At 36.5% G+C, this 12,108-nt stretch overlaps 1 protein-coding gene across 2 annotated transcripts in view; it reads left to right on the plus strand.

Moving 5' to 3' along the window:
• The window catches only part of LOC140148677 (MICOS complex subunit mic25-a-like), a 358,926-nt gene that overhangs the window by 4,232 nt on the left and 342,586 nt on the right, over nt 1-12,108 (plus strand). Inside the window, exons 3-7 of one of the 2 annotated variants that reach the window (XR_011858512.1) lie at nt 3,057-3,094; nt 3,561-3,641; nt 4,221-4,291; nt 5,505-5,640; nt 6,170-6,267. Coding sequence is in view for 1 of the 2 variants with exons in the window: in XM_072170708.1 (XP_072026809.1) it covers nt 3,057-3,094; nt 3,561-3,641; nt 4,221-4,291; nt 5,505-5,640; nt 6,170-6,208 (365 nt within the window). In the remaining variant the exon portion in view is untranslated. Of the gene's footprint in view, nt 1-3,056; nt 3,095-3,560; nt 3,642-4,220; nt 4,292-5,504; nt 5,641-6,169; nt 6,715-12,108 lie in introns of those variants that run through there. The other variant, XM_072170708.1, reaches the window with a different exon arrangement.

A 12,108-nucleotide genomic window follows, 5' to 3' on the forward strand; every position in this document is an offset into this window, starting at 1 on the left:
TTTTAAAAAGCAAATGTGTAGACCAACATCCTTTGTAGAATACAATGTAGGCCTATGTGTACATATGCATTCAGGGTTAGTGTTAAAGCCATATTATAACATTTCTGTAAAAATAGATTAATATTTATTTTGCATAAAATGTTAGCTTTTACTGTCAGATATGTCCCCTTTTAATTTTGAGCCGAACAAATGAGGTAAAGCATAGAAAATTGGAATTTACTACTAGCGCCCATGCATGTTACTCCCGCGGTTGTAATGTCTGATGCGATCCTCGGGTGTGTGTGTACGTGTATCCCATACGCCGTGTAATGTACTGTGCATACGTGTTCGACTAATATTTCCATTGTAATAATAAAATGCCGGTTCTATCGTTTTATTCAAAATCTTGGATTTTGACAAAACTACAGCACCTAAAGTCTTGATTTTTGCAGAGTATCTTTATTGACTAAATTACATTACAATCGTGTAAAAACCAGAATTTAATTTTTTTTTTAGTTTTGAGGGCGTTCTCCTCAGCAAATGTTATATGGCTTTAAGTTCAAATGAACCCCTCAATAAAGGAAATCTAAAATCCTAAACACATTTAGGGGCTGTAACAAATATTTTTAGGTCCAATATATTTGCAACAAATTATATACCGGTAGTGGGTCACCTGGGTCAGATTCCACCCTTTTTGTCTCGCCTGATAAGGCAGGAGACTATATAATCACTTTTCCGTATGTAGGGGTGTGCGTGCGTGCGTGCGGGGGTGTGTGTGTGTGTGTGTGACAAATTTGATTAAAGTTTTGGTTTTTCTCGGAGACTAGGTGTCGCACGTTTCTCAAACTTGGTGGGTGGGTGCATCTTGACCCGAGACAAAACTGGTTTGTATTGGTTAGTGGGTCAAGGTCACTGAGGTCCTCTAGGGGTCATCTGAGGTCAAATTAGTAAAAACTGCCATATGGGCATGAAACTTGGTAGGTACAGTCAACATTTCAAGCCAAATTTTTGAAGGTCATTTCAAGGTCACCAGGGGCCATCTGAGGCCAAATTAGTAAAAACTGTCTGATGGGCATGAAAGTTGGTGGGTACAGTCAACATTTCAAGCCCAATTTTGGAAGGTCATTTCAAGGTCACCAGGGGTCATCTGAGGTCAAATTAGTAAAACTGTCCGATGGGCATGAAAGTTGGTGGGTACAGTCAACATTAAAAGCTAAATTGTTGGAAGGTCATTTCGGGGTCACCAGGGGTCATCTGAGGTCAAATTAGTAAAAACTATCGTATGGGCATGAAACTTGGTGGGTACAGTCAACATTTCAAGCCAAATTTTTGGAAGGTCATTTCGAGGTCACCAGGGGTCATCTGAGGTCAAATTAGTAAAAACTGTCGGATGAGCATGAAACTTGGTGGGTACAGTCAACATTTAAAGCCAAATGTTTGGAAGGTCATTTTGAGGTCACCAGGGGTCATCTCAGGTCAAATTAGTAAAAACTGTCAGATGGGCATGAAACTTGGTGGGTACAGTCAACATTTAAAGCCAAATTTTCGGAAGGTCATTTCGCGGTCACCAGGGGTCATCTGAGGTCAAATTAGTAAAAACTGTCGTAAGGACATGATACTTGGTGGGTACAATCAACATTTTTGGACGGTCATTTTGGGGTCACCAGGGGTCATCTGAGGTCAAATTAGTAAAAATTAGTTGTATGGGCATGAAACTCAGTGGGTACAGTGAACATTTAGAGCCAAAGTTTTGGAAGGTCATTTCAGGGCCACCAGGGGTCAAATTAGTAAAAACTGTTGCATGGGCATGAAACTTGGTGGGTACAGTCACCATCAGCCAGATAATCGTGCCCAGCCGATAACCGCCAAATTCATTTACCTCTACCAAAAGTAATTGCAAAAGCAAGCGGTTGCGAAAGCAGGCGAGACTCGTGGTTCGAGAACCGCCTTGTTAGCTTTGCACACTGTTACGTTCTTGCCGGCTCTCCGCTTAATAAAACTATGAAATGTTATAGTTTTCCTCTTAGACGGACGATCAGAAATCAAACAATCAAACGAAGATTTACAATAATCATTCATTACAGTCATTTATTATCATGTCTCCATCCTTCTCCCTCCTCTCTCAGAATATCATAGTTTTACGACATCACGGTCGGACATTATTGAAGAGACGTGTTGGTTACTTTGCCATCACATTCAAAAGTGATTCCCATAATAAAATATATTCGTAATCATGGCGCTACGCAAATCTGCGGACATAGCGCGCCACGCTGCGTACTAGTTTGAGCGCATATTGCGATTAATCGCGCATTGATAACATTACTACATGACACACACCCTTTTTACTATTAAGGTACTGAATTTAACTGAAGCCACATACCTCACCCTTTTAACAAAGTTCAATCAACATTTCACACTGTGTGCATGCAACATTCTGTCAATATGCAATTTATAATACTTGCATTAAGCCTAAAGTAACTGCCTAATATCTAATTGAGGAAGCTTAAACACTGCCAAAATGGGGAGATTAAGACCTACTTGTCAAAGTTGTGATACCTTTTCAAATAAAATATGATGCAAAAACTGAAATATTATACATAGTAAAAAAAACTGCAGTCTACATGTGTATATTTGGTAGCAACAACATTACAATTTGGGAAGCATGTACCTACATGTATAATGGACAATTTGAAGTAATGGTTTTTACAAGAGTAAATGTGCGCCTTTTTGTGCGGTTCTCATGGTCGTGAAAGAAAGAGTCAAAGTACATTAAAAAAATTAAGAATATTCATGCTTTTTACTAGATTTTCTTAACTTGGCCTTTACAGTCTACATCTGATGTTGGTGAATTTTGTTGACATGGATGAAATAACTTGTCAGTGCTTATGCAAAATTGTTGCATTCAAAGACTTCTCACAGGGGCAGATCCCCTTGCCCCCCCCCTTGGTTACACCACTGGTTTATGCTGATTTGCAGATGAACAGACTCACTTATTCTTGAAACGAACAGGAAGTTTGGGGTGCTTTTTATGTTTCCTATTAAAATATGTAAATATTTCATTTTTCAATTTCTTTCAGTTCCACAACAACATACACCAGAGAGGAGAACATCAGAGGTATGTAGTCCAACAATCAAGAGCTTGAATTGTTTTTTTAAGGGTAGTATAATTCATGCACATGTACAGCATATCATATGAGTTTATTTAATACAAAATCATCTGAAATATAAACAGTGACCAAATATAAATGAGTCCTAGGAGGTCCACAAAGTTCCTACCTTCACACATTTCAATTTGTGGCTAATTTATAGCCAATTGTTAGTTGGTTCCGTTTTCTGTAAATACTAGACCTGCATAAGATTGATTGAATCATATTAGATGAGAACCATTTGAGGAAGAATCATGGAAAGAGCAGGGAGTAAAGTTTCATACAATGTACTGCAAGAATCAGACCTGAAAGCTGTTTTGATATTTTTTTTGAGCATTTTTAGCCTTTTTCACTTTTTTTGTATTTGTTAATTAAATCAAACATGATTCCAGGCTCTCAACACAAGTGAAAGTTTAGTAAATCCCTATTTTTCAGGTACCAGATGAAGTATGGCATGAACGACTGAGGCAGGTTGAAGCCGAATGGCGAGAAAGACTAGAACGAGCTGAAAGAAAGGTAGGTTGTTTGCTTTAAGGAGATTGAAAGCTTGTTCTATAAGGAATCTGATTTGTGCTCGAAAATGAAGTACTCAATCACCAAGTTAAATATACAGTTAAGGAAGATATCAGACGAAAAAGAAAAGAAAAAACATACACAAAAACAAACAAACATGTAAATATAAATTATGAGTGAAAGTGTGTCCCAAATAAGATGGGTTTGTGCTACCAATTTTTGTTCAAATGTTATTACCAATATGCTATTCAACATGCATGCAAATGATGTAATCAGGTTATCTATCAGTCTTAAATTATATTGAAATAATTAATTTCAGTTTAAAAGCATTGCTGTTCATAGGATCGTATTAACAGTGAAAATTGTGTAAATGAAGCAAAAAGTTGAGAAAAGTGAAAAAAGTTTGAATTTGTATTTTATTGACCAAGTTTTCATATGCTGGGTCTCATCAATGTTATCTTGAATCCTTATATGGACCTTTAATATAAGCTTTTGATAATTCTGTATGAATATTGTTTACATCAATATTATAACAAGCTATATCATCAAGTTTGCAATGTTATACATGTATATCTTTGTCAGAATGCCAGTCTTCAGCAGTTAACTCAAGATGAATTCAAGAAGGCCAGCGAGGAAGTAGAAGCCAAATTTATGTAAGTCAATAATTCAAATACTACTGTGTTAAGTAAAGATGTACTAATTCTGTTCAAAGTATGAACAGTTTTGTTCATGACAAGTCCAGACCAGACGTGAGCTTGGTCTGGACTGGTCATGTCCAACCTCTTCACATGAGTCTGTCACTTATGTAGATTTTTCAAAATCCAAGTGCGGCCTTATCATGAAATTGTAACCTAAATTTGTTTGCATTATAATGACTCAAGAAACAATCTTGTAATTCTTTGTAAAACAAGTTGTACAATTCACCTTTTCGGGAAATCCCATAAGCCTTTGTGTGTAGACCATGATGTCGTCATTTGACATCGAGCTGATGTGCTCAAAAGTAAGCACCGGAAAAATGTGTGATTTTTGAGAGCAAATTTCGCGCACCAGTTTTGGAAAATTCGCAATTTGCAAGATTTATCCCTATTCCCAAAATGAGCGCATTTTCCAAAAACAATTTGCAGATTTTGAAATTAAATTACGTAGCACAGAGTTGAATTCGTTATAATTTAAGTCCTATGGTCTATTTTCTATACTTTTTCTGCATGGATTGTATTGCAGATCACCATGGATTCTTTAAATTTTGTTAAAACTTACGTTTTTTGGAAAATGAATACTTTACAAATGGACATCTTGGAAAAATCTTAAAATTCGCTGCTGAACCTAAAATTTGTGATTTTACCCAAAATTTGTGAATTTTAGCATTCTTTGCACATCGTGATTTTTCTCGGTGCTTATTTTAAAGTTCGGCTTATATAAGGTGTAAATTGTTTGGCTTTTGTTACTGTGCGCATCAATAAACTCCCAACTCACGCTCGCGTAAAATCACAAGTGTGCACCTGTTTGCGCCAGTCACGCATTATGCAACGCACAACTAGCGTAAGCACTACGCCCAACAGCGTGCACGCCATTCTATATCAATACACGGTATTACGAGTCTTATTTTTTCCGCCGAAAGCTGCAGAAGGCTTTTGCAACGAGTACACAGTCATCAAAGCATGCGTTTGACAGGCGTACACACGCAGCACACACTTTGTGGGTAGAACCTCTTTTTGAGATGACCGTGCGATCGGTGAATAGACTTGATGATTTCAGGTGTCCAAATGTAAAGCCTTGTGGGATTTACTGACAAGATGAATTATTCATGTTGCATGCTTATCTGGCTCTTATGCTGATATCTGTTACCACCATTATTTTGATTTGCAGGAAGTTTAGGTATAACCCAGTGTGCCAAAACCTACAGGATGACCTAGCCAAGTGTTACTCTGACAATCCTGGTCGTACATTGAACTGTTCTCAGCAAGTTAGGGAATTCAATCATTGTGTAGAACAAGCAAGAACTGTAAGTTTATTTTCAATTTTATCAGGGTTGGTTATGCGCTTGCATGTATTGGTGCTTTAAAAGGTTATGGTTACTCAGATCATCTGGGCCATTTACTAATGGCTTTATTTATGGTACCATATCAATACGGGAGACAAGGCAGATCAATATACTCGGGGAAGAAAGCAGGAGGGAACTGTAGAAGACCTGTGAGATTAAGTATGAACTGGAAACCAAATACACTTAAAGTTGTGGAACCGATATTATCAATTACCTTTTGATTACAAGTGCATGTAAAAAATGGGTGTTTTGTCTTGTTATCACCTGATTGATGAAATATTATGATGTGAAATCACCAAGCACTAGACACATGCACAAGTGGACACTTTGAAAAACTTAGTTAGAATTAGGAGTGATAAGATCACCAAATTCCATAAACTGGTTTATACATTAACAAAATGATCTAATCACTGATTCTTTTAAATCCCCATTTTAAACCATTCTAAATTGAATCTTTTCATAATTATTTATATTTTCTTTTCATTTACAGAGTATTTTAACAAAAAGAAGTCTACAGGCAGGCAGCTAGAGTAAAGTGGGATCAGAGAAACAATTATATTTGCTGTGGTCAAGACAAATCCCATGTGTAACAACCCATCTATGATGATAATACATTAAGACATGGTGCCTCATTTTCAGGGGTTGAGTATAAAATGCAACTGGGTTTAAAATTGAAAAGACATTTTTGTATCAGACGTTTGGTCATACATTGAATGTGATGTACGACCATTGCTTGATAAGAGTTAAGTTGGAAATGTTTTGTATAATTAGCAGTACATTAGTTGAACCTCAAGTTCTGAACTTACCATCATATTCTCCTGCTACAATGGTTTGCTTCGTGTCATAAGGTTGTATATTGTACTTCTTATTGGGAAATGAAGGTCATTTTACCAACTTCACTTTTGTGATTCTGTTTTTCATATAAATGGAAAAAGAATTTAAAGCCATTTAAAATCCAGAAATAAAATGCCAGAGTTAACAAATGTGACACAATCTGATCCAATTATGCAATTTGCATACAAGCAAAAAAAAGGAACAAATGTGACCGTACACCACGAATGAGCCGTAAATGTCCTCAATTGTATTCTGAGTTACAGTGTAAAATGGGCATGAAGGTCGTATTCATAGGTACCTCAATTTGGTGCTTCGTGTACCTCATTTAATGAGATACACGTAGCACCAAATTAAAATACCTATGAATATGACCTTCATGCCCATTTTACACTGTAACTCAGAATACAATTGAGGACATTTACGGCTCATTTGTGGTGTACGGTCACAAATGAACAATACAATACACAAGAAATAATCATTACACACACTTTGCTACCAAGAAAGCTATGAATGTAAGGATTTCAGTTCGGTTATTTGGCAAGGTGGTTACCTATGTGGCCTGATTGTGTCACAAATGTTAATTAAATTTGTCTTCCATTCAGTAGAATTGAGTGACAAATTGGAATGACACTCATTTTTGTGTGTGTATAGCAAGAAAGACAACTTATGTACAGATACAGGTGCAGATATATGTATTATCTGCTAAGGCCACCTCAATTAAATCATGAGTCTCAAAGTTTGTGAGAAATTGAAAACTTAATCATTTTTTTTATTATTATTATTTTTTTATGTGTCAGTCAGTACAAATTTGGGACAAGCATTTTATGCAGAAAGTATCCAATGTCTGTTGCAAATGTTGGAATAGTAAACAAATAAAGTCACTGTTGCAAAATAATTCTTCTGTGTTGAAAACTTCAAAACTAGTTGAATTTCTTGATTTTCAAAGAGGACTTTTATGTGCGCATGATTTTACTAACGCGCGTGGCAGCTTTGTGACTCGGGATTTAATTAAGATGGCCTAATGATCCACAAGAGTTGAAGGTATATAGATATAATTTTGTTAATGCAGTTAAATGATGCGCATGTTTCTGATCCATCATAGTGTGATAGAGTCCAACCTTACTTATCCTGACCTTTGATATGGATCTTTCTTTTACCTGGCTGTGTGGTCTGCATAGGAAAATATGTTGTTAATGCTTGAAGCTTAGGAAGGACTTGTGTTGCATTGAGCACTCAAATACTATCTTTCAGTGTTATCACATGTTGATATAAAATTGGATCGATTGAGCCCGTATTTATTGGTCGAGCTATGACTTTTAAAATACGCATAGCGAGACTAATAAGATTGAGAGTAAAGCATCCAGTTTTCATTATTTAGCATCCAATATTTCCACACTCTTGCATTAAAAAATGATAATGAGTTTGAGTATTATTTTGTCCCAATTTTGGATCCAAATTTGGACATTTATGCAGATTAAATTACACATATTTGGAATTCCACTTATCCATCCTATCATGGCGGGATTAAAGAGGTTGGACTGTATGGAATGCCACATATAATGCAGTATTTTATAGAAACTAGAATCACTATATGAAAATAATTAAATGCATGAAAGATGAAGGCTAGGAGGGAGAACATGTTTTCTGGCAAGGTATCAGGGGAATTTAGAATTCTGGGTCAATTAATTTGCTGGTGCCTTTTGATATGACCCACATACCATCATTCTCGCCCTGATATAATAGGTACGGTACATGATATTATTCTCATGTTGCAATACCCGAGTTCAGTAATGTAATTATTCTACATTAACCCAATATATAGTTATGAATGGTGACTTTTATGGATACATGTGAGATATCAACAGATTTTCAATTGTTGAGCCATGATGATATAGCTGCCGACCATCTGAGACGTTGTACATGTAGAATTTTTGAAAACCGGACACTTATTTTCAATATGATTGTTGTATCGCTGTGCAGTGGAACCTCCTTAGAAAAACAAAATTGTGAAGGCCTCTGCTTGTATTTTGTGTTATTGGGGCACTTCGTGATCCACAGAATCTCTTGCCTTCCAACTTATTCCAAAAAGTTGACATTGTTATACCATCAGAAACCTAGGACTACACAATATTTGTGTACATTTACGTTTCTTGCAGATTGGACAAAGATATCGGCCAATTTGTACTAACCGTGAGTTAGTGCAAATTCAGTGTTCAAAGCGACTGAAATTTTGGAAATAAGCTTTTTTCATAGATATCTATTGAACCATTCCATAAAAAGAGGATGAAAGTATCACAAAATACCCTAAAAACAAATATCTTGAGTCAAGTTTGGTCATGTTCACATATAAATTATTTACCCGGGACCTGAGTTGATCCGGATTCACACTATAGCCACTCTCATGAAGAAAATTGACCCGGGTTAATTATTTTGGCTAAGCCTACTGAAAAATGCAAGCGTGTACATATTCTGTCATTGACTATTACCGGTATATATAACAGGCTCCCTGCCTAATTATGCTCATTTTTGTTATTTTATTTTGTAATTGAACCTTTGTAATCTTATCTAGTTGCTTCTCGTAGTATAGCTATTTGGGGTTAAAAACTCACAAAAATAATTGTTACTTCTTGATTCGATAATGCTAGTAATTTGGTTGCATGAAAATAACTTTCTTATCTCAGAATATATGTCTATGGATTTTATTCCCAAAGAACTGAATCATTCTTTTCTCAGTGCAGACAGAAACGATAAAAGGGAGTGATAATGGGTGTGTTTACTTCTAGTAATGCGGGTCAAACCGTGAATTTCTGTTCACACTACAATTGACCCGGGCTGTAACCTGCTCTTGCCTAGGTTGAAAAAAAAAAGCGACCGGTCGATTTTTTTGAGGTTTTTCCTGTTCACACTTATAATCAACCTGGGTCTAACCCAGGTTGTATCCAGGACCCAGGCATAGTGTGAACACGCCCTTAGTGTGTTAATGAGTTCCCACTGTACAACGATAAATCAATATATTTATGATCATTGTTCAAGTACCTTGCATTGTAAAGTGAACAATAAAATAAACCTAAATCTACATGCTCTATGTTGAAACATGGAAATCTAATATTTCCATGGTTGAAATGAAGCTTGGGGTCACTTGGTTCCTTTTGATCGTCACCTCTGTGATGTGCCATTTCACCATTTATTTGCCTTCCTTCATCCTCTTATTGCTAGTTTCTTGCATTAACATAAAAGTATACAGGGGAACAATCACATAAAATGATTATTATTGTAGACAACTCAACTCACTGGTGTGTTAATAAAAAGAACCAAAATGTGACATGTCTCATGTTTGAATATTAATACCTTGCCAGTGTTCAGTCAAAGAGGCCAAGAATGACATATAGGGTGCTTGCACGGAAGGTCATTAGTTCAAATCATCCTCCAGACACACTCCAGAAGACATACAAAATGCATGGAGTACAATCATACCAATCGCCTGCTTAACCATGTTAACTGGTATTAATCAAAGTTATTCTTTTGTAATCCATGCATTTGCACATCTTCTGGAGCGTGTCTGGACTCTGGAGGATGATTTGAACTAATGACCTTTTGTGCAAGCACTCTATATATTAAAAGGGAAGGCCTGGGTTAGGGCTAGTATATACTTGAATGTTTTGCTCATAGTTTGCCACAACTTATAAAGTTCCCCCTAATACTTTTGAAAATAATCAAAAAATATTTTACAAAATGTAAAAAGGTATATATAGCCAGACCTTTATTTTTGAGGAGCTCTATTGCACCAGAGCTCCTACAGCTCTCTTTAACAACATTCCAGGAGTATGATTTACTGAGCTCCTCACTACTTAAATCCCTATGTTTTAATACAGTTATCAAAAGATTGAGCTCCTTGTTGAGCACCTTAGTATACTCAGGAGAGTTATTAACAGAGCTCCTGCAATTTTAAAAAAGGAAGGCCTGTATAGCCCTATTTGTTTTACACATGTGGACAAATTTATAGCGTTACACATCATTGCATTCAGTCAATGGTTTATTGTGTAAGGAAAGAGGCCGTTTTAAAATTGGTAACTGAGTCCATAGCAGTCAGGATTTCTTTAACAAACACATATATAGGCCTGGCTTACTCTATTGTTTGAGAGTTGACTGCTATGGAATCAGTAATACAGTCTCTTATTTACATAATGAACCATTGTGACTGAACCCAGTGACGTGTGATGCTATAATTTGGTCCACGTATGCCTTTTTACACATGCCTTTTTACATATTTGAATTTCGATTTATTTATTTTTTTTGGGGGGGGGAAGTTGTGGATCCTATATAAGACTGGTTCCCGGGCTGGTTCCATTTTGGAAAAATCATGTTCCTAGCAGTAAGTTAGTGTAAAAGTTGGCAACCGGCTTAGTTTTGTTAATGTGGGTATGCTGAACTCAAATCCGCTGTCTGCCAAGCAATATTTTGAGACCGTAACCCTCAAAAAGACCCCCATAGGATCGTATAGGGGGCAAAAATTTATTTCATTCCCGCAACACTTTCAAACAAGTCAAATTGTGCGTCTGGTGCCGCGGATCCCAGAAATGTAATGTTTGTGTGTATACGACCTGTCATTGAGAAGTTATGGGGCACAAAAGGTCACAGGTCGATTGCTTGTTGCTCCAATTTTCGTATAAGTTGAGGCAAATTGTCGCCTAGCTAAAGAGGTTTCAGAAAAAGAATAGTTGCACTATCTGCGATGTCTAGTTAGCATGTCACACAGCAAAGATATGTAGGATTGCATAGGATTCAATAAAATTTGCACCGGTTTATCATCTATTTTCTGAACAGATGGACATTTATTTTTTTGAATCCCTTGAACAGTTTGCATCCATTACGATATGAAATTACTTGGTACTCTAGGTCGGTAAACATGAGTAAGATTTAATCTTTCCCTAGAGAAGTCCTTTTCAGAGGGCTGAGCTTTCGGAACTCTAGCGAGTGCCATCTTCAGAGCCAAATAGTTTGCATCCATTATTACGAAACAGAAAAGTTTGCATCCATTAATACGAAACTGACAAGTTTGCATCCATTATTACGAAACTGACAAGTTTGCATCCATTATTACGAAACTGACAAGTTTGCATCCATTATTACGAAACTGACAAGTTTGCATCCATTATTACGAAACTGACAAGTTTGCATCCATTATTAGGAAACTGACAAGTTTGCATCCATTATACGAAACTGACAAGTTTGCATCCATTATTACGAAACTGACAAGTTTGCATCCATTATTAGGAAACTGACAAGTTTGCATCCATTATTACGAAACTGACAAGTTTGCATCCATTATTACGAAACTGACAAGTTTGCATCCATTATTACGAAACTGACAAGTTTGCATCCATTATATACGAAAATCGGAGCAACTTTAATTTTTCACCCCTGTATAACATGCAAATTGACCGTGGACCTTTTGAGCCTCATAACTTGGTAACTATATATGTGACCATCCTCCACAACTGAGCCCGGATGTCGCCAGTGCCACTATTGAGATATACTCCATTGAACTTAACAATAAACAATAGGAAACAAAGGATTTATTGACGGTTTTATTGA

This window comes from Amphiura filiformis, chromosome 3, assembly GCF_039555335.1.
Source record: "Amphiura filiformis chromosome 3, Afil_fr2py, whole genome shotgun sequence".
Taxonomy (NCBI): domain Eukaryota; kingdom Metazoa; phylum Echinodermata; class Ophiuroidea; order Amphilepidida; family Amphiuridae; genus Amphiura; species Amphiura filiformis.